The sequence below is a fragment of the Columba livia genome, chromosome Z (assembly GCF_036013475.1).
Source record: "Columba livia isolate bColLiv1 breed racing homer chromosome Z, bColLiv1.pat.W.v2, whole genome shotgun sequence".
NCBI lineage: Eukaryota > Metazoa > Chordata > Aves > Columbiformes > Columbidae > Columba > Columba livia.
The window spans coordinates 13,383,345-13,409,198 of record NC_088642.1 but is presented as its reverse complement, the minus strand read 5'-3'; the positions used below and the strand labels follow the sequence as shown (position 1 = coordinate 13,409,198).

Below are 25,854 nucleotides of genomic sequence, written 5' to 3'. Positions count from 1 at the left end.
AAAGCAACATTCTAAGTATACGTTCTTTCTTTCAACTCTGCTTTGGTTTATAGAAACAATTTCTGGAAACTTCTTCAGGCTATTTAAAACTACTTACAAGGTGAGGAATGAAGCTGGTAATGTATCCACTGGGAGACGGAAGAGCTCTCTCTATCTTACTAGACACATGACTTCATGTACTAATCAAATGAGACACCATCTCCTGTAAGTGAAAGATTAACAATGTCTTCTTCCTCAGCTCTTGGGAAACAGACTCCAACTTCATTTATTTTAGTAGAAACAAAAATAATTTTTTTAAGATGGCTGATAAAGTAACATCCTCCTTTTTTATTTTTTCCCCCGTAATTTGATGCACCTTTTATCCCAAAGCAAATGCTAGGTATGTGAAAAGTTAACGCTCCACTAACAGTGAAAAAAAAATTCTGCTTATCCAGACGCATCACAAAGTGTTGCACCTGAGAGTCCATTCTTCAGAATATCTGCTGCATGTCCTAGAATTATGTTTTGAAACATTTTTAATTCCACCTTAACTTTTTGCATTCACTCATTTTGCATTCACTCAGTTGTAATTAACACATCCCTCTAAAGCTAAGAGGTGATCAATGACTACTGGAGAAGGTACAGGGCAAGAAGTTCAACTCTGAACTGTAAAAGTATCAAGCACAGAGATAAAAGCTTCAAAGTTTTCAGGGCAGCACCCAAACACAGTTTCAGAGAACTCTATAACAAATCACATAGGGCAGTTTAGACAAAACAGTGAAAATGTGCTGTCCCCAGTCCCCTAAATCCTGAACTGGCAGGGTCATGGCCTTGAAGACAGAACAAAGACAGGAAGCTTCGTTGTACTTTAGAAACAGAGATGAACTGTAGAGTGAAGCCTAAAGTAGCAGCAATAACCGAATTCAAAACCTGCCTGGACACATTCCTGTGCTATCTGCTCTTGGTGAACCTGCATTAGCAGGTGGGTTGGACTAGATGATCTCCAGCGGTCCCTACCAACCCCAACCATTCTGTGATTTGTGAGGTCAGCTACACCTTTCAACACATTGGCTAGGTGACTCAATGATGCATTCATAGTTATTATGCAGATAGTACATATTTCATGTGGTCTTGAGCCTCTGCTATCAATGTATCTTTAGTTTCATTTATACAACAGGTTTAGTGGTACTTGGGATGGATGTATACATTCAAAAATCACAAAATAAGTGGAAAGAGATGGAATACAGTTTAATAGTAAACACTAAATACTTCTCACTGTGATTATATCCCTGGCAATAAAAACGGTTGCTTCATTTCCAGTACTAAAAGACAGGTAGCTGGAGAAATGACTAGGCTTCAAACATGTAATGCTTCGTTTACAGCATAAACAACAGCCTTTTGCCTATCTGCATTTCTGTACAGGTAAATTATGTTACTGACATAACTCAAGCCCAATCCAAAATGGTAGAATTCCCTGTGTCTGATTCTAGACCATAAAACCTAGTCTTTAAAAAGTAGGTCAGCTGAGATTCTTAGGAGGACTTCAGGGTTTAACTGCTGTGTAAAATGCAAGAGGAAAAATTAACTACTATACTGCATATCATTTGGCCTTTTCTGTGATAAAAAGTTTGCAGGGTTAAGCACTGACATTTCATCTTTTCTGTACTTTGATGTCAACCATTTCCTTGTTTCTCTGTCACAGTGGCTATGAATACTTCTTTGATGGTCTCCTTGTCCAAGTTCCTGCCTGTAAAGAGACATAAATTAGCTAATTATATTTTACAGTGTATTACAAAAAGTGCATACAAGTAGCAATCTGCAAGCCTTCTCTGCAAATAAAATGTTCATTATGCTAATGAGTGAAAAGCAGAGGAATATTAGAATTAAGCTGGCAGTAATAAGGTAACTTCAGATTTTACATGCAACAACAGACTTCACGCTGTAAAAGTAAGGGAAATGAGGAAAACTGGAAGTTTTTGGGTCACAAAAAACACTTTGCAAAGCAGAGAGTAACAAGTAGGAAATAAAAACATACAACCTCAGCATTACAAGCTTTTCAGAAACAAACCAGATTTTACACATTTTAATGGCTATAATCCTGTTCCTTACAGTTACTGAAAATTTGATCAAACACTCAAACTATTCCCATAATCACATTTATAATTATGGATTTTTAAAATAACATCAAATATGCCCATATAATTTATAAATACTTAGTAGTTTACTTTATTGTCCCTAAAAGGGTCTGGAGCGTCTGTCTTGTGAGGAGGGACTGATAGATCTAGGTCTGTTCAGCCTGGAGAAGGCTGAGAGAGTAACTTATCAATGCTTATAAATATCTCAAGGGTGGGTGTCAAGAGGATGCAACCAGACTCCTCTCAGTGGTGCCCAACGATAGGATGAGGGGCAATGGGCACAGACTGAAGCACAGGAGGTTCCATCTGAATATGAGGAGAAACTTCTTTACTTTGATGGTACCAGAGCCCTAGAACAGGCTGCCCAGAGAGACTGCGGAATCTCCTTCTCTGGAGACATTCAAAACCCGCCTGGACATGATCCTGTGAGATCTGCTCTGGTGAACCTGCTTTAGCAGGTGGGTTGGACTAGATGATCTCCAGAGGTCCACTCCATATCTAACCAGTCTGTGATTCTGTGTAGATTCCTCTCAACTGGAATTTAAAACTGCAGGAGGTCCTGATGGATAAACCTTTGACTCAATGTCATACTGAACATACTCACTGCTATTACTCAGGCCAGCTTAGGTCAGTTGTTTTTCACTGGAAAAGACACAGGACTGCCTGCTGAAAGAGCAGCTTCTTGAAATCAAACAAGAAGGTACATAATTTCTTACCTATTAGGACCAGCCTGTTTGTTCTCTTTTCATCTTCTTTCCACTCTACTGCAGTCTCTTCCAGGTCATAGAGTTCATGGACACCTTGGACTATCACCTGATGAGATTTGCCTTGAATAGATACCAGTCCCTTATCAGAAAAATAACTGTTAGGATATATAAACAAACCTTTAAAAATGAAACATCTAAGTGAGAGAAAACAAACCAACAACTTCAAACTAGGCCAAGCAGGGAAAAATATTTCTGGCCACTATGCACCAGTTAGTCAAAATAACCATGCAGTAGTTAGTCAAAATAACCATGCAGTATGATCACTTCCATTCATAACATCTGTTCTCACATGTGTTTCTTTTGTTAAAGACTAATAATGACACTTTGCCATACTCTGCCTTATGTTCCTCATTTGCTCAGTATCTAGTGTGTTCAAGTAAAAATAAAATGTCAGCAGCAACTACGCTACTTTGAATATATATAAATACACATCATATATGTATATGCTGTATGACGTGTCTGTCCATGAAAGACTGCTTGTCAGCAAAGATGATGTAAAATAAGCAAAAATGTTTGATTTCAGATTATTCTGATTAAGCTCTCATGCTCAGTATATTCACTATTCTGAAGCAGGGTCTTTGAATATTGGAGACTGAACAAACATTTGTGAAGGAAAATGACTAGCAACAGAATTAGAAGGGATTACTATCAGAGTCTGAGTCCATTAACCCACATAATAAAAGTCACATTAAAAGAGTTTTCCCCATTTTTTTATAAAACTTCGTAAAATATTTCAGTGGAACATGTTCTGTAAAATGTCTTACACTTACAGACAGGAAAAATAAAATCAAGTTTTAAAAAAAGAGTTAAAGACATTTCATGAAATAGTCTGTATTTGACAGACTAGTTGGAGTTCTATGACTATCACTGCCAAAAGGATTATGACTGCAGGTAAGAGACAAATACAAAAGCAATAAACTTCTGAACCCATTTTATAATTACCTGGGGCTCATTTTCTTTGGTGTATTTGTCCATGACCAAGGGCCAGCACACAGCTTATCACAGACCTCAGATCTCCTAAAGAATTACTCGATTCCAACACTCAATACAACAAAAATGTACTTGTGCAAAGCAGTACTGTTTTCAGACAGCATAAGATGCATCAGTGGCTACTTCATTTTATTTGTCAGGAAGGTGAAGACAAAGATATTCTTGTTTTGTTGCCAAAGGAGAAAGAACACAACCTTTCTTCCAATGAAATGAAAATAATTATGTCACTATCCATGATGCACAAGTGTTCTCAGAAAACAAACCAGAGCGTACTTTCTTTTATTTCTTTCAGCCTACTAAATGACAGACTTGATTCTCATTTTTTAATGATTTACATGGCTGCTTGGTATAAGGAGAATGAAAATATACCCTAAATTGTCCTCTCAAAACCATGCAACTGAAAAACAAATGAAGTGCCAATGAAAATGAGGAATTATGGGCTGCAGCTTTAAAACTGCAGTCTGACAATACTTTAAAAAGTCTGAAGTATAAACTACAACTAGTATTGTGCTACTGTGTTTTGCCAAATTGAACTTCCACATGTTACGCCAACAATTATATTTGCAGATAGCAATCTAAAGTATCCAATATCTTGATAAGGAGACATTGAATGAGATGGACGGAATCTTCCAAAGCAACGAAGGTCAAAAAAAGAAAGTGATTTAAGTGTGTCCTGATTATTAACTTTGCCACTGATGTCTAGGACTGCACATCTTCCCTCTCAATTCAAAACAAGGAGGACCAATCTTTGCTTCTCTGACAGTTATCTCCTTTAAAGTTGTCCCACCAGCCAGCAGATAACAAACTCTCTACATGGAACAATAATAAATTGCTATTCTCCGTTTTGTCTGCTCTCCTCCCATGATCTAGCAGCGCCTTTGATAGGTCTGTAACTGACAGCACACTACAGTTTTTTAGGTGTAACAGAAGAAAGCACAAAACAAAGAAGTTGATAATTTCTGACCAACCTTCAGTCTTATGACATCCATGGTGCACCCAGTCTTATCTTTAATGTTCTTCTCCCACAGAAGATTCTATGGAAAGGAAAAGTGTTTTGATAAACAGAATGGCATTAGATAATTTTCTATAGAAAGACACAATGATTTTTCCATTCACAGTGATGTATTACTTACCTGAATAAAGAGATTTAAGTTTTCTTCTTTTATATTTCCTGGAACTTCAAATGTTACTGTAATAATACCCTGTAAGTGGAAAGACCCATTTATTATTACCAAACTGAATAAACATATCATTACACTAATTTCAAAAAGTGTTCTTTATAACTTGGCCTCATTAAAAAGCAACTTTATACCCTTATCAAATTTTTTTGCAAAACCTATTGTACTCTAATTTGCTATATTATGCTACACTTCTTGGTTCTGTTTGGGTGTTGTGGTGGATGCACTCAACTCCCCTGCAACCAAACCAGCAGCCATTTGGTCTAGGCTCCAGAAGAGGTCAAGGCCTGAGCCACAGCCAGGCCAAGAACTCCTTTTGGGAAACCCACAGGGAAGCAGAAGGGCACAATGAACACTGGTAACTTGTGGGCACAGGGAGTCTCGTGCAGACTTTTCCTACTCTGTGCAATTTGACTAAAAGTCAACCACTTCATTCCATAAATACGACAGCCCAAGTGAGCCCACTTTGAGCTCTCCCTGCTAAATAAGTGGTCTGTATGGTAATGGTTTTATTACTCACAGATCAGTGGATGGGCCCAATTTAAGTTTAATATTAATCATTCAGCTTAAGTAAATGCACAATAAATACAATTAATCATTTAGAAGTGTAAGGTTGTATGATTTTTAGTATACTCTCTGCTTCACATTACTTAGTAAACTGGATTTGCTGAAGTCTTAAGCTGTAAAATTCTGCTCATATTTACCAAAAGCAACTGTAAACTACCCTCAACACTTGCAAGATAAGGTCAATTTTGCACTTTCCTGGTAAGAATGGAATTGTGACTGGGAAAAAAATTAATTTCAAGGCTAACGCAGAGACATTACAGACATCTGTGAAACAGGGCCTGTTTTGCGCTTTGCTAAAAAGAAAGGGATTTATTCAGACAAACAGTACCTGCAAGGCTATGGACCATAAACAATGTCTACAGTTGAAATCAGCACATATGAAATCAGTGAAAAAGATCCAATGAGAAGCAAGAAGACCCCAAAGTGAAATATTGCTATTGAACTGAATCATGGTATGAATGGTCTGTAAAGATATAAAAGTCTATGGTTTTCTATGCTCAGGTTGGATCTCTGTGCAGGTACCCAGCTTGAGCCAGCCCTCCTGCTATTCCACTCCATTATTTTCTTTTTTCTCTGGAGAATTTTGTTTCATGAAAGAGCGCTCTGTACACGGTTATCAGGCCTCACCTGGAAGTTCGCCTTAACAGCTCTAAAATACAGACTCCGAAGCAAACAGTTAACAGGGAGAGAAGAGACACCTGAAAGTTTGCACTGCTAACAGGTATCAGGCTCCTGGAGAAAAGGTCAACAGCATTCAGCTTGGTATATTTCCTCCATGCGGTAAATAATACAGTGAAACTATCAAACTCTTTTAAATCACACTTTTCTTTGAGAAATCTAAATATTGTTCTACAGTAAGCAGAACTTTAAACCACTCCCCCGCGACAGGTGTGCACTTAAGGACATACACAGTACATTCAATAGTTTAGTGCCATGAATTTCTGCTGTGTAATTCTTTGCTGTAGTTGATGTTTGTTCTCAAAGAAAGTCTAATAATTTTAATTCTTACAGGTTAATAAACTCAATCTTTCAAATATGTTTAAGAAGGCTATTTTCTTGGCATACTGATCTTTGTCACAATTTCTGATATTCATCGCAATTCTATCAGACAAAAATTAATCAACATATTTTTCATATATCTATACTTTCATGCTAGGAAAAGCTTTTTAGAAATAAGACTATGTAGGAACAGATTAAAAAAAAAAAGGCATCTGAGGTAATGTCTTATTCCAAAGCAACCACCAGCTTACTGCTCAGAACCAGTTATCAAACCAGAACATGAAAATAAATGTGTAGTTTAAAAATATTAATTTATTATTTATGTGTCTTACACTTATTTTTGTCACTATAACCTCTCAATGGCATAGAAGAACTTACAATTACTTTTTGTACAATTTAAAATTCTTTGAAATTATTGCTGCTTTCAGATGACTATTTTAACTTAAGAAAAAAAAATAAAAGCAACAGGCAGCAAATCTAAATGTTTACCTAATGACTAAGTAAACTCAGCAAAACAACCAAGAGCCAACACTTCAAGCAGCTTCAAAACAAGACAAACAAAAGTTCACTGTGCTCCATGCAGTGTAGTTTGGCTTATGTTGACCTTCCACATGAAGATAACAAGCAGGCTCTATCACCCCACAAGGACTGGCAGCCTACCGCGACTGAAGTGTTCTGCTCTCATTTATGCCTCATCTGTCTCAACAATCACCTTTAAAAATGTGGGTGTTGAATTAAACAGGGATAGTAACAACTAATTCTCATTGTTTCCTACTGGTCAAACAGCTCCACACTACAAAAACAATCATTTCATGCAAGTGTTTGTGTAATTATTTTGCATTTTTCAGTACTCAAATCAGTAATTACAAGTTTTTATTGCCTGGCAATAAATTCACTAATTCCCTGACTTAAGACTGTTCTGCTTTTGAGATGGACCTAAACAGAAAATGATACTGTGATCATAACATTTGGAAAACAAACAAACAAAATTAAAAGGGAGCCTTTCTAGTACATCATGGATAAGAGAGATGCTTAAAAGTTGTGATTAGCATAGAACCATTTATATTCTGTAGGGATGTTGGACCAGACTAATTTCAGAGACAAATTTAGGGAAAAAGATATGCTGATCACAAAAAATACTGTATTTGCTCAGATCAGAGACACAAAGGCAGAAATGCTATTTGCAGCTGCATTATGCATCAGTATGTTGTACACAGGGAGAGAGAAGACTCTACCCTTATACAAACACACACTGATTTGAGTATTGTATGGGGTGGGGCGAGGAATACTTTTTTCCAGTTTAATCTGACATACTAAAAATAGTATCAACAGAATTGTTTCTTTTTTTTTAGCATACATGTGTTTACAGGATTGACACCTAGTTTATAGTGCTGAATCTATTTCACTGCTAAAACTTATATTGTTATTATTTCTTGTGAAAACAATGTGAAGCACTCACAAAACGGAAATCTACACCTGCTTAACTACTCAGTGAAGTTTTATTAAAGCTTTAAAGAAAGCAAAGTCATGAATAACATCTCCCTTATTATCTACATATAGAGACAACAATTGTACAGAAAATCTACAGGATAAAGGCTGGTTACAAAAGTAGAACTTGACTCTGCAAATATGAGAAAGAGTAGTGCTATTTGTCTGTTTCAGTAACACTGTTCATGTGAATCAATGAATGGTGTGATTATCTGGAGCCATGGAAGCTGGTTTTGCAAGTAAGACTTACATCCGTTTAGAATCTGTCTATGACAAAGCACAATCCCACATGTATTCAATGTAATCTTCCAAATACCATAACACACTTTACTCCCTAACTGAAACCTTCTGAACAGGTAACATCATTAGCATGCAATGCTTGCAACTACCCTGAACAATCTTGTTCTTACAGGAAGACTGAAGCAGTAGTTTTGGTAATTACCTTATCTAGATGTGCATGTGTTGTCTTCATCTGCTCAAATTTCTTCTGCAAACTGAAAATAAATGAAGTTAAATGTTGCATTTTAGTAGAATGGACAAAGTGTCATTGTTTCAAAATCTAAATAAACTTCAGTGCTGCAGAGCAAAACTAAAATATAAAAAATAAGACTAGATACTAAAAATAAGCCTCAACTGTTAATTCAATTTTAATCTCAAAACAGATATGTTTAATCATTTTAGTTTGATCTAGTTAATGACTTGTGCTAGAATGTTAGTTTTATAAAATATTAACATGATTATGGAAATTATTTGTAGTATCTTTGGGATTTTAAATATTTATACTTCAAGAACAACACGCTTGATAGTCCCTTGAGTAAGAACAAAAGACAAATTGCATCATTAAAGCAAGAAGGGAAAAATCAATCCCTAGAATTTGTTGATTATTAAGATTTTTAAAAAAAAAAAACCTTTGGAAGAATTCTTTGAAAAGCAAGAAAATATGCACAAAGCCATTATTTCTGAGAATAAAATCTGTTAACATTAAGTGAAATACTATATGCACAGCTCCCACTCCAACTCTGCTGTACACACGGCTCATTCCTACTGCAGTGTATCTGCTAATTCAAAATTGGTTCCCTCTATTTCATTAACGAACTTGGCGACTTGATACAGTAAGACCCCGAATCTTAGTTTACAAAACATTTTGTGTGACAATGTAAAATTTTACTGAAGATTTAATACCACACCCACATCTCTTTAACCAAGACAGTGCAAGATTTCTTGAAATACAGTTTCTATACCAGAGAACATTCTGTCTTATGTCCAATATACAGAAAAGGAATACTACAGGAAAAGTCACTACGATGACAGCTCTCTGCTACTTCAGGGAATATTTCCCATCAAAATTGCTCCTTCTACTCTGATGACTGTAAATTTGAAGAAGGTTTTAAAAGTGGGGGAAAAGGTACTGTCTACTATTGACATAATATTTCAAACTCCTCCTTGCACCTTCTTTGTTTTGTTGTCTTCTTCTCATACTGTGTTCCACAGAATCCTGAACTCTTGATGTGTTTCCTGTCACTTCAGGCATGTATAGACCACAAGGTTCTAACAGTAGAGTCACACCGATCAGATGTTGTGTCCATCTGCTACGCTGGCAGAAATCCTTACTGTAATATACAGTTTAAAAAGCAATTTTATTAGTGCACTGGTGTGTATTTGTGCTCAAATGGTGTTGGATGCAGATATTTTCTGCTACAGATGACAGGGCAGAAGTCATCACTATGGGGAGAAAGGGAGGGGAAGGGATGATCAGCTCCTGAAGAACTTTTTCAGATTTGTTAGAGCATAGCACTTCTTATTAAACCTTGCAGAATTCCACCCAGTATTACAGCTAATCAGATCTAACTGTAGATTGCCATTATGAAGAATGATCCTCTTTTGGTTCACATCTTTTTACCACTTTCTCTCTGTTGTGTGGCTCCAAGATGAGACAGTTTAACCAGCTAATACATCATCAGAACTCAGGACATGGGTTTATGATCTGGTTTATAAACCTTATAGTTATCTATTGACCATAAAGGATAGATTTGCCTTCCTCTTCCCTTAACTTTCTTTTGAATGCCTATTCTGATACCTCCCTGATGCTGCCTTTGGTACAATTTAATCGGTACATACCAGGAGCTCAAAAGAAACAAACACTATGCTTCGCAGATCAGACAAAAGCCAGTGCCAGCAAAAAGAAAGGGCAGCAGACTCAGGAAAAGCAGGTTATCCTTTGGATAGTACTGCACCAGTTCTCCGCAAAATCTGATGAGCACATCTCATCTACTAGAGGTCACTAGCTTGCACCTTCTGCAATTTCTCCCTCTGTGAACAAGAAAACATTTATGTTCCTTTCTCTGAAGTTAACAGTGTGTGTCCAGGAAGAAAAATGAAGCTGATACTGCCCTCAGCTGCACATTCCTTCCTTTCTTTTATGACTGGTCCAGTACTCCTTACGGTCTTTGCTGAAGAACTTCAGCACACAAGGTGAACAGAAATTCCTTCTCCCCTCACCTCATTTTACTTTTCCACCCAACTAGATGCTGAAGCACACATTCAGTATTAGGAAAAAAAAAACAAAACCAAAAACCACACCAACCAACCAACAAACCACCATGGAACTCAGTAACCGGAATTCACAGTGGCTTCATTTGTGGTGGAACCTCAGTCACTCATCATTTTCTGTGAAAACTATGGAGGTATCCAGTTCATCATCAGGTGAACTGAGAAAAATTTTGAAATCGTTTAAGAGCGCCAAAAAAGAGTGAACTTGTATTTTGGGAAAAAAAAAAGCACCAGCCCACCATGCACACTCTGGGTTATTTAACTTTACAAGGTCGAAAGGCTTTTGTTGAGAATTTTTCTACTTGAAATTTGTGCAATCTAAGAATACCACTTACAAAGTGAAGATTTTAAACAACTGACTAAACTAGAATTTCCAACAGAAACTCAGAGGCAAATCTGAGCCAGGATTTCAGTCTGTCTATTTTGTTCATGTATTTATACAATGGACATAATTTCTAATGAAAGACACCAAAATTATCACCATACCTTATGCCAGATAAACTGTCAAAAGCATGCAGGTCCAAGACATTGGAGAGATCAACTCTAAACAGAGGGAAGAAAGAGAGCTTTGTACTTCTGCTATATTCAAATGCTGTGTATATTTAAATAATTATTTTTAAAATAGTTCACTGAAGCTTATTTTTTTTCCTGTCTATCATATTAACGTAATCAGTCCTTAGCCTTATTTTTGGATGTTGGTGGCTGGTATTGTCTTCTACAAGGAAACACAGTGTTTATTTACACAGTAATATGTAAGCAGAGAAACACGACTTGAAAAAAATATAGTAAAATACAAGGTACTTCCAAGAATGACTATAAAATACCTCATACTGAATGCCTGAATAATAACTGATTTTCCCTAAATGGGAAAATGAGCCCTGAAGTTCTTCCCAGCAACTATTTGGCACCCTTAGTATAAACTCTCAACACACACACACATCCCCTGGAAGATTATACAAAAAACCTTGTAGCTTACACTGACATAATGTTAGCAAAAGAAACTGAAATACACTACTGGGTAACTGCTACTATGAAGAATTTGGTCTCTAACAACTGAAACAAACAAATGAAAAATGTAATAGAGAACAGACAGCACTGATCATATTTACTTGTAAGAACAGCTAGCTGCACACTTGCACTAGAAACATTTTTTACAATCAAAGCAATATAGACTACACTTTCCAATTACATTTGACAATAACTTAGAAAAGCCAAGTATACTTTATTAATATTGTCTACTATTTTCCCTTCAAAAATTGCTTAAAACATAAACTTTTATTATAGGAACACTTCTCATAATATAGTCAAATAATTGATGTAACAGTACACAAATCAGTCCTAGCGGTGTGAAAGATACACTGCTCTCCTAACACCTGGGATTACCATTTTCATTTAGCTGCTTATTAAAGAAGAAATCTGAGTCAGAATTTCAATAAAAAATAGCAAACACAATGCAATTACTTTTTCTTCCTATAACCTTCCTTACAATGCTCTCAAAGTCATTTTACAGTAACAACTTCTTTGCAGCAGCCATCACAAGTGAGAAAGATCTTTAAGCTGACAGAACAGAAAGAAAACATTGTAGTGCATGTGATCAGTAATTAGATCAGAGACAACTAGGCCTTGCAATTTACTCTTCAGTTGCAAGATCTGGTCCACAAGTTACAAGAAACTTCACATTTCTACCTGTAACACTCCCTTAAAAATCTGCTACATTTCTGTAATATGCTGAAGTCAATTACACTACTTCTGCATTAGCATTTTTCAAAAACTCTCCAAAGGCTATTATATTAAATGGCAACATGACTACAATACAACTTCAGTAATTAAAAGCCGTATTCATATTAAACTTCAAACAAAACGCAGGTTTTGAAAAATACTGCCCAAGCTTTTGTAAAAACCACTAAGCAATAGTTATAGTTAAATTGCAAAGTCCAGCAAAACCCACCAGTGGTAAGCTCTGTAAACTAAGCTACATCTAAACAGTCATTTTTTAAAAATACTTATACACTAGAGTATAGAACGTGAACAGTAACAAAGAAAAAGAACAGAAAAATGCTTACTTCTTTAAAAAAATTTAATCTAAATGTTTATAGTAAAATAAATACTGAGTTAAATATTTCTACTTCAAAAGCTTTCCTCTAAGCAAACTAGTCTAACAGCATACTTAAATCTGTCACAAAAGAAGCAGGATGTGATATCTGTTAACAGTGGCCATTTAATACCTTGATCTTTGCGTCTCTAGAATTTTAACAAGTCCATTTATTGACCTAAAATCAAATAGAAAAAACAGAAGTTAGATGAAAATGCAACTGTAATATATTGCTTGAACAAGTTATCCATGGAAAGCAGCACGAAAAACAGCACCACAACAACCCCAACTCTGTTGCCAGCTTGAACAAACCAATAGACATCCCACCAGGCTTCATTTTTGTGACTTTTCATCTCCTAAGTAAGGGTTGGGGAACTTTACAAGTTCCAACAACAAAATACTACCTGCAAGAATTGCATTTTCCTATCCAAGACTACACAAGACACACTCTGTTGGGTCTAAGTATTCTTACTTTTAGAATTCAAAACACTAATAGAGTTGTAAACTATTTAAAAATTTTCATGTTTCATTTCGGTTATCACGGTATTAATAGAAAAAGATGGGGCATGTCTTTAATCACTGATTTGATCCAGACAATTGGCTGTCCTACACCCATGACAATTATTTGGGACTTCCTTCATTTATCTTTGCATTTGCTAGTGAACTCACATCTACCAGCAGACTTTTTTTTTCCCTGATGCCAATTCTGAAAAAATGGGAACAGCTACCCAAAAAATGTAAGAGTACAGACATTTAAGACAAAGGCCTGTCCTTAGTGGACAACATCAAATCTTAACTAGATAAGCAAACTGCAGAGACTGTGTAAGCACATAAAAGTATTGAAACGCCTTTAGAAGGGGCAGTCTCTTTTCCGTTCTAAACTAACGATTTTTGTCAATGTAATCATGAAATCTGATTTCTTTATTAACAGCAAGAAGGAGCTATGTTTAAATTAATACTTTGAACCAGTACACTGATGCAGTTATGCCAAAAATTTCATACCTGACAGATGTTCTGACTTTATTCAATTCTTCCTCTGAAACCAAATCTGTTTTATTGATGATTACAAGATCAGCTAATGCAACCTGCCTATGCATTAAGGGGAAGAAAAAAAAAAGACAATGTGAAAAAAAATTACTTTTTTGTAAGGTAGAAACACAATCTATCCCATAGCACCAAAAAAATAGTATGACCACTGTAAGTATAGAAAGGCAAACATTAATGAAACTAGAACATCATGGAGTATCACTAAAGTACTACTGCCTTCTCCTTGAGGTGCTCTCCTGTGCCATAAAGAGTCTACCAAGCTACAAAGGCTTGCCAGTTGTTTTTTTTTTCATTTGGTGGGCCTACTGGTGATTGGTTGTTTTGTTTGTTTGTTTTGCTTGTTTGTGGGGTTTTGGTTTGTTTTCATACATCATCCAATCCGAAGTGTTTGGTGATTATGAACTTCACAAGCCCCTATTTCTCTTCCATGTGGTCTTTCTAAAGCCATACTTGAAGTCTCTTTGCTTAACGAAGACTTCTGTTGTTATAATCACTCCTAATCATTGTGGCTTCACATCTAGCAAAAAATATTGCTCTATCTCCAGTTCTACTTTGAGCATTTGATAGATTCTAGCACCCAATTCTTTCTTCCCTCCAGCACAGGTGGCTCCCCTTCACTTATGTAAAATCCCATCCCTCTTAAAATAGAAAAGTCAGATATTGGCAAAAAGACCAAATTGAGCATGAAGTCACTTTTCTATTTTTAACCTCTTTACACCAATCTAACTTGGTTTAAAAGCAAAGCAGGAGAAAAAACACTTAAAAAAGAAGCCATTTCTAATGACCTTCTATACAGCGCCATTCCTAACTGTGATATACAAAATTAATTTATACATACATACCGACAAGCTTCATTGACAAGGCCTTCTGGCTTTTCTTCTGTCAAGTGCTAGACAAAAATTAAAACAATTGAATTAAATGTATTTAAATGACATTTAAATTCATTTGCAATTAGAGGAAGTCATAAACAATTCAGCTGAGGTACATTTCTCAACATGGTATTGAGGAAGATGGCATCTAGGATTTTTCTGTAAAATGATGGTGAAAAAGTCCATTTACACATTCAACAATATCAGTGTTTGCAGCCTATTCAAGCTGTGACTGGGCAGAAGAGTCAGTCAGCAATGACAAAAGCAGCAGCTTCTGGTCATACTGCAGTAGTTCAGCATCATCTGCAGCGTTGTGCTGCACCTATCTGCCCAAGCTCATGTCCTCACAGAAGAATTAATGAAAGGGAAACAGAGAGCCTTACTTAATTTAGGCAGAGCAACAGACCACACTGAAGCAGCAAAGGCTCAGCTATTAATAATTTTCTGTCCACTCTGCCATGAAGGCAGAAATCTCCAGGGCAGAAGCATCGCAGACACCTGGAGGCAGTAAAACTTCAAACTGATGCTGTAATATTATTAAGAGCTCATCACTTATGCCTTACATCTTCAGGTAGAATAGAAAGTCCTGTGGACTCCTTCATCAGGTCTAAATGTACCAATCTTACTTTGAAACTTGGTTTTCAAGACAAAGGAATACCAAATGAAAGTGGAATTAAATGTCATGGGAAATACGTAAATTAAAAATAAAACTGATTTTTTTCTTCAAGTGGAAGTATCAGGCATCTAACTTTACTTGAAAAACAAAAGTAGATTATTGCATACTGTCAGTCTGCCATCTTAAAAAAAGAAAAAAAAAAAAGAAAAAAGAAAACCCTGAAACTATTTCCTGTTTCTGTACAACATAAACAGCATACAACAGGATGACTGGGAGACAACCTCTCCCACTATCTGTAATACTCTCTGTATTGATTCTACTGAACTAAACGTTGTCAGATCTGTTGCCCTGAAAAGACAATGTCACCAGTCCAGATGTCAAGTTCTGAAAGTCGAGAACTGTCACTTCAAATTGTCCAAATGTTTGCCCTTGATTTAAAAAAAAAAAAAAAGGTATTTCAGATTGCTGGGTGACAAATCCATTACAGTGATAACACATTATTTCAATTGTCACTTAAGTTTCACTTGGGCTGACTGGCCCCAGGGTACTATTTGTCAGCTTTTCTCATGATTGGTTGGTTCTTTGAAGCATGACACCCTTAAATTGCTGCCTATTATCTCAATGTCATTATCTGTATTGCTTTCAAAATTCTTTGAATCACAAACAGTTGTTGAGGTCAAGCTCTGCAACAAGAGGAACTGCACAAGTTAACAAGTCCCTTATACGAAGCAAAAGTTGTTTACTTGACATATAACTGAGAAAGTCTGAAGTTTCTAATATTCTGAGTGGATGTCAGTTTTGCATAAGCTTACTGATTAAATAAGAGTTTTCAGTGACCTGCCGAAAATAATGATTGACAGAAAAGCTGAATGTTTCAAGACCTCCTTGTGTTGTTTCTGAAATACCACTTGCAACGCAATTATGTCTGACTGAAGCCAATAACCTGCATTGCATTAAGAAAATAAGAACAACATTTTTGCAAGTAATAAAACTCCTCTGAATTAGTTTGAGGGCACTCAGCTGAAAAAGGGGTTGACTTAAGACATGCTGTGGTTTCTTGTGATAGTTGAGCTGATTTGGAAGTTGGTTCCTGCTTAAAACAGCAAAACAGCTCTCAGCCCTTTGCCCTCATCCTTCTACCAACTCCTCCACAGAAGTCCTTGCAAAACATAATGGCCTAACTCGCCAAAGTGGCTCGCTATGGGGTTAGACTAGTTCCATCCCAGTGCAACACAAATTCAGAAGAGGACAGGACTGTCCCATTTCAGTAAATCAGCTATTAGATCAGCTCAACTGAAACAAGAAACTTAAATTGTCCAAATCAAACAAAATCTTACAAATGGGGGAAACACTTCCTTATTTTTTAACCATTAGTCTTCAATTCTCTCAGCTTTTTACAGCCACTATAAAATACAGAGATATTAAAAACAGCATGATGGTATTTTTATACCATGAAGGCATCCTTTCTTATGGTCACTTTTATGATGAATACTGAAAAATCAATGCCTAATCAAAGCAGTCAGTTCTTAAGTTACGAAATTGGGAATTATTATCATTTTTATGACTAGTCATTACAAAAAAAAAAAATTAACTATGTGACTTAATCACAATTTATGCTGTTATCCAACCTCACTGTTCTACAAGTCTGATCTTACATTACACTTTATATGGATTAACACCTGCTCGTTTTGTCTGCTTCCATGTAACGAAGTAATTTTTCAATCTGAAATGGTACCTAGATACCCATCTCATCTCTCCTCACCATACCTGCCATCCCATAAGCACCTTTCTCAATTTGAGCCTTAACTCACTTGTTACCACACTGGTATCAGAGGTTTGTTCTTACTCCTCTCTTTTCAAGTAACATGGACCAATTACACTCTGTAAGACAAACTTCTCCACTGTTTTTACAGTAATCCAAATGCCAATTTGGAATACGACCAAGATTCCTGAGTGAAGTGATGGAACTAGAAGGAATCTAGCAACTGACAACTCTGAGGAGACATGCTGATGTGTTAGTAAGAATCTCAATTCCTATGAATATCGGTACTTCCTTGTTCCTATGCAAAATATAGCACTAATGACCACAGAAACTGAAATATATTCTCATCCATTGTAAGAGTTAAAACTATTGTAAAAATGTAATTCATCCACATGAACATTATTGCTACAGCTGTTCTAATTTGCAGTTTTAAACCATGTAACAAAGCCAGTAACTTACCTGCAGTCCATGCTTTGCATCAACAACAGATACAATACCTAAAAGAGAATATTACAATGGAATAGCAATGTGCTGAAGCAGCTAACAATTTAACAACTTGTAAACTTCTTGTACAACTACTAAAGTAAAAGTATAAACACATTTACAACTGGTTATAATACTTTGAATGCTTCCAGGGCATCAGAACATTAGACTCGTCACCTAGCAATTTCCTTATCTGTAAATTTTAACTGTGGTAAAAAAAATGTCTACGGACCTAGGTGAGAGAAATTCTCACAAGGAGAACGCCTCTCCTCCTTCTTCTGAAATGTCAAATTGACAGAGGTATACTTTTAAAGGTTATAAAAAAAAATTAAGGGGACTGACTAAGGTATGCAGTTATTGTGATTCTAAGTGACCAGCAATCTACAATTCTCTCACAGAGACTCAGGAAACATTACCTATTCAACTGAATGTTTCCTTGGCTAGATGGGCATCTGACTCACTGACCAAAGTGTCAGTAGGGTACTTTTTAAAGCCAAAATGTAAGGTTTTGTCCTACATCAAAAAAAAAAAAACAAAAATCAGCATTCACCACACTATTTAAGTACATATCGTGATGATTTATATTACAGTAAATTCAGATTTTTATTGGAACACAGCAAATACTAGAGCTAACAATAGTACAAAGGCAATGAAGGCAGAAAACAAAAGGCAAGGCAGGAGAGTCCAGATGTTGATAAGTTAAGAGTTCAGAAAAAAAAGAAACAATTTAGGGAACACTGCATTAGGAAGAAAAAACAATGAGAGCTGTATGATAACTCCTAAATAACGTTTTAAAACACCTAACTAACAAGTTTTTTTTCCCCTCCTTACACCACAATCAAGAGCTCCTCATATCTGACACCCGAATAAAGCATTTCACAACTTTCACCGGATTTAGCAACCTGAAACAGCTAACCAGCAAGATAAAGAAGCATTAGAAAAAGCAAGTGGATCTCTGTGGTCAAATTTGGGGACGTGAGAACCAAGATCATGTATTTCAAACACTTTCTGAAACCTTGCCTTATATGATAAGAAAACATCACACTGAATCCAGATATGGAATGCCAATATGTTGGAAAACAAGCTTGCACTTCTTACCATCAAGATAGATGTCACTTCCCAGCTCCGAGTCAACCCAGAACATGGAGGCCACAGCTCCTAAGACGTGCAGTACATTTAGTTGCAAAACTGACATTTTCCAGTAATCAATATTCAGATATGTCATAAGAAAACTCTGTTTGTAGTGCTGTACTTGAAACTCCCGTATTCCAAATCAGAAAGCATCACAGATGTCAAATACCCAACCACACATTTGACCTAACCACAGCTACCAGAGTATTATGCTTGTGTGCACATCCACAGTTATGACTACAAAAAGCTTTCAAAATCTCACTATTCCAGATGCATGTAAGTTGTCTAAATTACTTTTAATCACTAATATCAACTACCTGCCATTACTATACTCTAAGGGTCCCTAATTTCTAAAACATTCTAGACTGCCCCTCTTCACCTTTCAGACACTGTTTCTAGTTCATGGCACACACAAAAAGGACATTAAAAAATGAGATAAAACATTTAAAGAAAAGTGGAACTGTGACATTTGGGAGAAATCAGCTCCCTCCTAGGGACCTTCTCTTCTACACTGGCTTCTATAAACTCTCCTATGCAGTTTCTTCCATCATAAATCAATAGGACAAATAAAGTTAAGAATAACTGCATATAGAAAAGAACATTTCCTTATTTATCTCAGGTCCACACAGGAAAAAGTCTGGCTTTAGATAATTTTAAGATAGATTAAGAAGTATCTAATGCAGGTTCAATCTGCAAACAGATGTTGCACATGGAAGGCAAGTTTACAAAGCTAAATCATGCCTAATCAATCTGTGAACATTGTACTTTGCCTTATGAGAAAAAATACTTTTACTTGTGGACAAGGAGAAAGCACTTTATGCCATTTACAACACCTCTAGCAAATTTTTCAACACAGTCTTTGAAGATATTCTAGTAACCAAACTGGGACATTACCAGTCTGAATGGAAAGACAACCATGTAAACCTGGTTGGATAGTTAATCTCTAAAGGTTGAAGTTAACAGGTCATTATCCTACCTGGAAGGCAGCAGTAAGAAGGGTACTGCAGGGGTCTATCCTGAGACCTGTCCTGTTCAGCACCTCTAGCATGAACCCAGAAGGGGATGGAAGAGTTTGCAGAGAACACCAAATTCAGAAAAGAACAGTTCACATATCTACAGGCAAAGCTATCTTCGAGAGACTTGGCCAGGCAGGAAGGAATGATCAACAAGAACCCAATGACATTCAGCAAGAAAGAGCATTGAGAAATACACTTGAGAACAAAGAGGCCCTGACAACGATATGGACTGGCTAGAGAGCAGGTCTAGAGAGAAGGCCTTGGGGTTCCTGGCAGGCAGCAAGCTGAGCAAGCAGTGTGCCCTGTGATCAGAGAAAGCCAAAAACACTCCTGGCTGCTGGAACAGAAGCATGGCTGAGGCAGGTTGCTTTCATTTATTTAGCACTTTAAGCCCACGTGTGGCCAGCACTCCCCCATACAGGAAAGACATCAGTGCAGGATCACAAAGAGAGGTGACGCCAGAGCGTAGGCCCTACAAGGAGAGGTGGGTGAACTGCATTTGTTCAGCCAGCAGATGGGACAGCTTTTGCAGAATCAAACAGCAACCTCCCCAGTGAGTGGTTGAGAAGACTGAGACAGGTTGTGGCAGAAGGATGGCAGACAACTATAATAAGCTGAAGCGAGGTTCAGACCACATATATCAGAATTCTATTTTTTTTTCCACCATGAAAAGGTAGGCACAAAACAGGTTGCTGGAGAGGCTGTGTCATGTTTATGCTCAGACAACAGAAATAAATGACTGCGTATGGCAAACAACCTGGTCTTGTCTTATAGCGGCTTGAGGCAGGAGGTTGGACCTAAGGTGTTCTAACATCCCTTCCAAACTGAATCATTCTATGCTTATGTGATTCTAGTATTTGTTACAGAATAGGCCTCATTATCGACAGAATTTCTATCCAAGTAAGTAGTTTCTGGAACAATGAAATGCATAGCACTCTCTCTTTGCATAGTCTTTTGTATTTCTTCAGAATGTAAAACAGTACATACTAAACGGGTGAGTCTTGAGCAAAAAGAATCAGCAAGTATTTGGACAACTGGGACCACGTTCTATCAAGAACTTGGAATCTGTAACCTAACACCTGCATACTACACATGGCCTAGGAGTACGCTACTCCTATTTTCTGCTAAAACGGCCCTGTAAAACAGTTTCTAGCAACTGCAGGATGTGCTGTGACTGCTATTTTTAAGAAATCATAATTTGTTATGAAATAAAACCAATTTAACATAAATGAGTGCAACAATATGAAGGACAAGAGGAGCTGACAGCAACAACAGTACTTTTTTTTTTTTTAGTTATCAAAACCTTAGTTACTGGCAGGCTGTGTCAGACAGGGAACTAAGCTCATTCTAACACCTAAAACTGTCCACCTGAAGCTACAAGATGCAGTCTTCGAAACACCACTTGGTATCAACACCAAATACCTGTCAGTTGTTCACAGTGCTTACTCATGCAAGATATAGCAAGGGCCATAACAACTAAGTTTTCTGGTAACTATTGATTTTTTTATCAAAAAGCTTCATAGTTTTCTAATTACACTCAAATAGAATTTGTGTGTAACACAGGCCAAATCAATGTCCTTTATTTTGAATTAAACTACTTTACTATGACAACTATTTAGCTTGGAGCTGCAAAGTTTCAATCTCCTAAATGGGAAACAATTTTATTCACTCACAATCAACACCACATTTTTAATTGAGATGGTTCAGAGAAAATTGTTTTAGATAGCTATTACTAACATGAGCTCAAGTTTAAACACCTATTTATAATAAATATCATTAAAGGGCACGAATAGAATTTGTAAGATCTATTATTGTCCTGTACATACCAGATGAATGTATTGGTCTGTTTCACAGAGTATTTTATGACTTCACAAAATATAAGGGCTATCACAACAAATATAACAATACATCAGATGCTAGTAACTTCGAAGGAGTAATGTAGAACAGCAAAAGTCTACTGAAAACTATTGGTTTTAGAGTGTGCTCCTCTGCTCCAAGCCCAGTGTCTTCTCTTGATACAAATATATTTTAACTGTATTACTGTTAAGCTCTAGAGTCAATTTAGAGCAAGTTGAAACAAAACAAAAAAAAAATCACAACACACAATCAAACAACCAAGCCCATTACCTTGCTTTTGCACCTTGTCTAATTCAGTTTTAGTCTACATGGCAATTAAAGCATGTGCCTGACAGGTCACCACTTTGTAACACATTTTGCACAGTGAGCTGACTGGTGAGCAAATAAGCACTTCATAAAAACAGAATAATGATCATGGTTATGAAAACAGTAACGTGAACTACCTGGATCTGCCAAACCAGTTGTTTCTAACAATATATAGTCAAATTTTCCTCTCCTTTGCATCAGGTTCTCAATAGCCTTCACACCACTGTCCCTGTAAGAAGAAACAAACCTGAGAACAGAGAAAACAAGCTAAAACACATAGAAACATGTATCTTCTGACACAGAACACAGTGGCCATATCATCAAAGCAACAGCCTGAGTCAGAACTCAAGAGTCTGCAAAGGAAACTCAGTTATCAAGCTGCTGCTCTAATACTGGGCAAATTGTAGTTTTCTCTTTCATTTTAGTCTGAAAAATAGTATTTGCTTACTCCTCACAGGCATAAAAAAGGTGAGTTAAATGATGATTTGTTCTCAAACACTGAAAACCCTGTCAGTTTGTGTAAATATGTAACTATTGGGTTTGGCAGTTGAGATTACAAAAAGAAGCGGGGGGGGGAGTGGAGGGAGGTGAGGGAACTGAACCACGTTCTCCTGCCTTTCCATGTCACCTACAGCAAAGTTAAGATGTGTCATTTACTCAAACCTCAGCTGATGAAGTCAGCCTGAAGCAGAAATATGGCATCTTATATAGGAAACTGACATAAATAAAACATAGCAGCAGTGGCAGCATTCCTTACATCCCCGTAAAACACAATGCAATAGAGTCTTCAGTTTTCCACTTACTATCCCAATTAAAGGCACAGAACTAGTTCTTCTAAATTTTCAGGACAAACAGACAATCACCTTTATTATAAACTTAGCATAAACTATCCTGCATTCTAACAAACAGGAAGAAGAAACAAATACATTCCTGCTTTTTAACATGACCATCAGCTTACAATTCGGAATATTGTGTTTCATACAAGTCACCAAAAGGTTCTCCCTCCATCCTTTCTGAAGTATACAATATTCAAGTATTAATCAACATACAGAGAAAAAAAAAACCCACAGATTAAGTATTCAATGTGGAAATTAGGAAACGTGAGTCCTAGTTCCAGCCTCCTTGAATCTTAGGCTATCTACATAAAAGCATATAATACCAACAGAAGAGGGAGAGCTCCTTACCCTACAATACCCCAGTGGTGTATATGGTGGCACCTAGACCATTTTTCTAAAAGACATTAAGTCCAAATCCAATAAGGCAGCACAAGGAAACAAATTTACATCTCCCAAATTCCATTTCTTGTTATATCTGTCAAAAGAAGTCATAATCAATACCACTATCAGTTTTAGGAATCAAACCCATGCAGTCTTTTCCTTTCATCAGTTCCCCACAAACCCACTGTAAGAACTTGTACAATAGTCTTTTCTTACTTTACTGAACAGCACAGGCAGCCATTCCTGAGCTCCAGCCATTCTTCATAGAGTTCTCCTCCTTGACTGATTGCCAGGGACTTCTCCAAGGCACTTCCTGGAAATATAAGTAGTACTATAATTTTAATCTAAAAATTTACATGACAATGCCTGCAAAAGATATATGAAAGATTCAAGGTGATATGTTCTTCAGAAATTATCTTCTTCCATTTTATGGGAAAGTTAAAAGACTAAGTCAAGTTGGTTCTACAGAGACCAAAACTCAGAGGATCTAAGTACAGCATAGGCTCCATAAACTTTGCTAAAAGAAAAGGAAGCCGGCCTTTACCTCCATATCACATAAAGTCTCTGTCTACACATTTTATTTTAGGCTTCATGACCAGAAAAATGACAGGCATCTTTGTTGATGAAATCAAACAAAAAGAAATCACCACCAACAAAGTGCAAACTCTAATTATGCTGATTATGGTACAGATAAGAAATTATAGCCATAACAGCTAAAAATCCTGAGAAGAAAAGCAAAGAGCTCAAAGAAAAACAGACAGCAAGCACACATCTCCCCATTTTCTTGGTCTAAGATAATTTTTGATCCGTAAGTGTCTGTGAGGAAATGAAATAAAATATCCAGGAACGTGTTTTTTAATTTCCATTTGCTTGAAACTGAATAGGACAAACAGAAGTGTAGCATTTCTAACATGGTGATATATTAATTCACTTGATTCTGAGGGGCTGAATTTATGTACAAAACACATTAATGCACAGAATTATTTCACGAACAACAGCCAAAGAACGTTTTGCCCTTCTAAAGACTATGATGTATTTCAATAATTTCAGTAATGGATTTAAAACTACAATGTTCTTGATTTCCAGGAGCTTTACATACTTGTCATTTTACAGCTAAAAAATGTTTCTGCAGGTTTACATACCTTCTCCAAACTCATTCAGAATAACTGCTATTCGTTTATTATGCTGTTCTGTCAGTATGTAGTTTAGAAGAGTTGTTTTTCCAGCTCCTAGAACACAGATCATATTTCTATTAAAATGTTATTAAAAGCTAAAATTTTCAAATAAAAAGCAAATACTACTGTGTACATGCACACTTCAGACAAACCTGTTCTCTTCTGAAATACGTTCTTGTATCCTGTATTCTGTTACAATACTGTAAAAATCAATTTGTATAGATATTTGACCCCATGGAACTATCAGAACATTGAATCTCAGCATTAAGAGCCACAGTTTTCCATTAAGTAAGTCTCAGGGCTTGATAAACTTACAAGTCCCCTACCAGCTAGGCAGTCCTTTCCTAGAACACTCATTATGCCTTTCTTAAAAAAAGCAGTACTTATTTTTCTCCCTCCCACTGCCTTTTCTGACCAGCTCTTTTGTCATCAGTAATCACTGATGTGCCATTAGATGAGGCATTGTTAAGCAAGGTGTTCGGAATTTCTGTAATACCACATCATGGTTTCATCTCATGCACAAGATCACAACTAGGGAAATTTGGAAGAGTAACATTCCTTCCCTGCCCTTAGGGTTTTTTGAGAGAGTATGATGCAATACAAAGTTAAAACTCCTAGAACAGTGTTAGCTATCCTAAATTTCACTTGATCTTTTCCATATACATTTGAAGCTCCAAACAACTATGTTGGTTCAAGGGAGGGGAGGCCAAACCTCACATTTGTAAGACTGCAGTTCAGTCTGCATTTAACTGAGGCAAACACTTTATGCTAATCTGACATTTAGCAGCAAAAATCGATTTGTTAAACACGACCACAAAAATCAGGCCCTGAAAACAGGCTGGTAAAAGCAGCAACAAAAGCTTGTACAGCTGTTCAAAATGCTTCTGCAAATCTCACTGGAACCACACTTCGTGGGAGCGCTGCAAGGACACCGCGCCCGAAACGCGGTGAAGCGCTGAATGCGCAGCGCCAGCGATGCTGGATCCGGCTCACCCACGCAACTCGCGGGCACGGACGCCAGACCTGCCGGCACAGGTGTGCGAGCAGTCCTGCGGCCTTTCAGATCGGCGCTCCGCGACGCCCCCAAGCCGAAGCCCTGAGCCCCACACGACTCCGCCCGGCGCCGGGAAGCGCGGCGTGCCGCGGGCACGGAAGGGCAGCGGGCCGCTCTCACCTAAGTAGCCCGTAATGATGGTCACGGGGATCTTCCCGCCGGGGCTGGACTCAGTCTCCTCAGAGCCGACGGCGTCTATCGGGACCAGGTCGGGGCAGTCTTCGTCCTCCATGGGAGCGCGGGCCCCACCGCTCTGCGCAGCTCAGCCTGCCCCGGCGGGGAAGAGAGACAGACATAGTGCGGGCGATGCCGCGATGCCCTCCCCTCAGCCGCATTCCCGCGCTGCTGCCCGCTCCCCCCAGACCCCCGTGGCCCGGCCCCACCGGCCGCTCACCTATGCCCGCCTCACGTCACGTCACGTCACGTCACTCACACCACGAGCCACCGGGCGCCCCCGACGCACCGCTGGCACGCACCCCGCCCACAGCCCCGCCCCACGGAGCCTGCGCCTTGTCCCTGGCGGCAGCCGCGCGCCGCGCTCTGACGCGCAGGCGCAGCAGGAAGGGAGGCGGGGCG

The 25,854-nt window shown here is 37.6% G+C and overlaps 1 protein-coding gene across 5 annotated transcripts; it reads right to left on the bottom strand.

The window, feature by feature from the left end:
* Nucleotides 1–1,206: 1,206 nt before the first annotated feature.
* On the bottom strand, nt 1,207–25,809 carry ZNG1A (Zn regulated GTPase metalloprotein activator 1A). Of its 5 annotated transcripts, XR_010469229.1 has the most exons (17): nt 25,673–25,809; nt 25,399–25,545; nt 24,192–24,278; nt 23,266–23,362; nt 21,970–22,061; nt 18,621–18,680; nt 17,499–17,536; nt 14,635–14,681; nt 13,748–13,834; nt 12,879–12,923; nt 11,140–11,196; nt 9,553–9,713; nt 8,546–8,597; nt 5,005–5,073; nt 4,840–4,905; nt 2,831–2,960; nt 1,207–1,726 (listed from the first exon to the last, which is right to left on the bottom strand). XR_010469229.1 is itself a non-coding variant. In XM_065047271.1 (16 exons), the coding sequence occupies exons 2-16, from the start codon at nt 25,508–25,510 to the stop codon at nt 1,653–1,655; spliced, it is 1,113 nt and encodes a 370-aa protein (XP_064903343.1). In that variant the 5' UTR covers nt 25,511–25,545; nt 25,673–25,809; the 3' UTR covers nt 1,207–1,652. The 5 variants fall into 5 exon arrangements, 3 of the variants coding, with proteins under 3 accessions (XP_064903343.1, XP_064903345.1, XP_064903344.1); XR_010469228.1 differs by lacking the exon at nt 9,553–9,713 and having other exon boundaries at nt 2,831–2,976; XM_065047271.1 differs by lacking the exon at nt 9,553–9,713.
* Nucleotides 25,810–25,854: the final 45 nt, after the last annotated feature.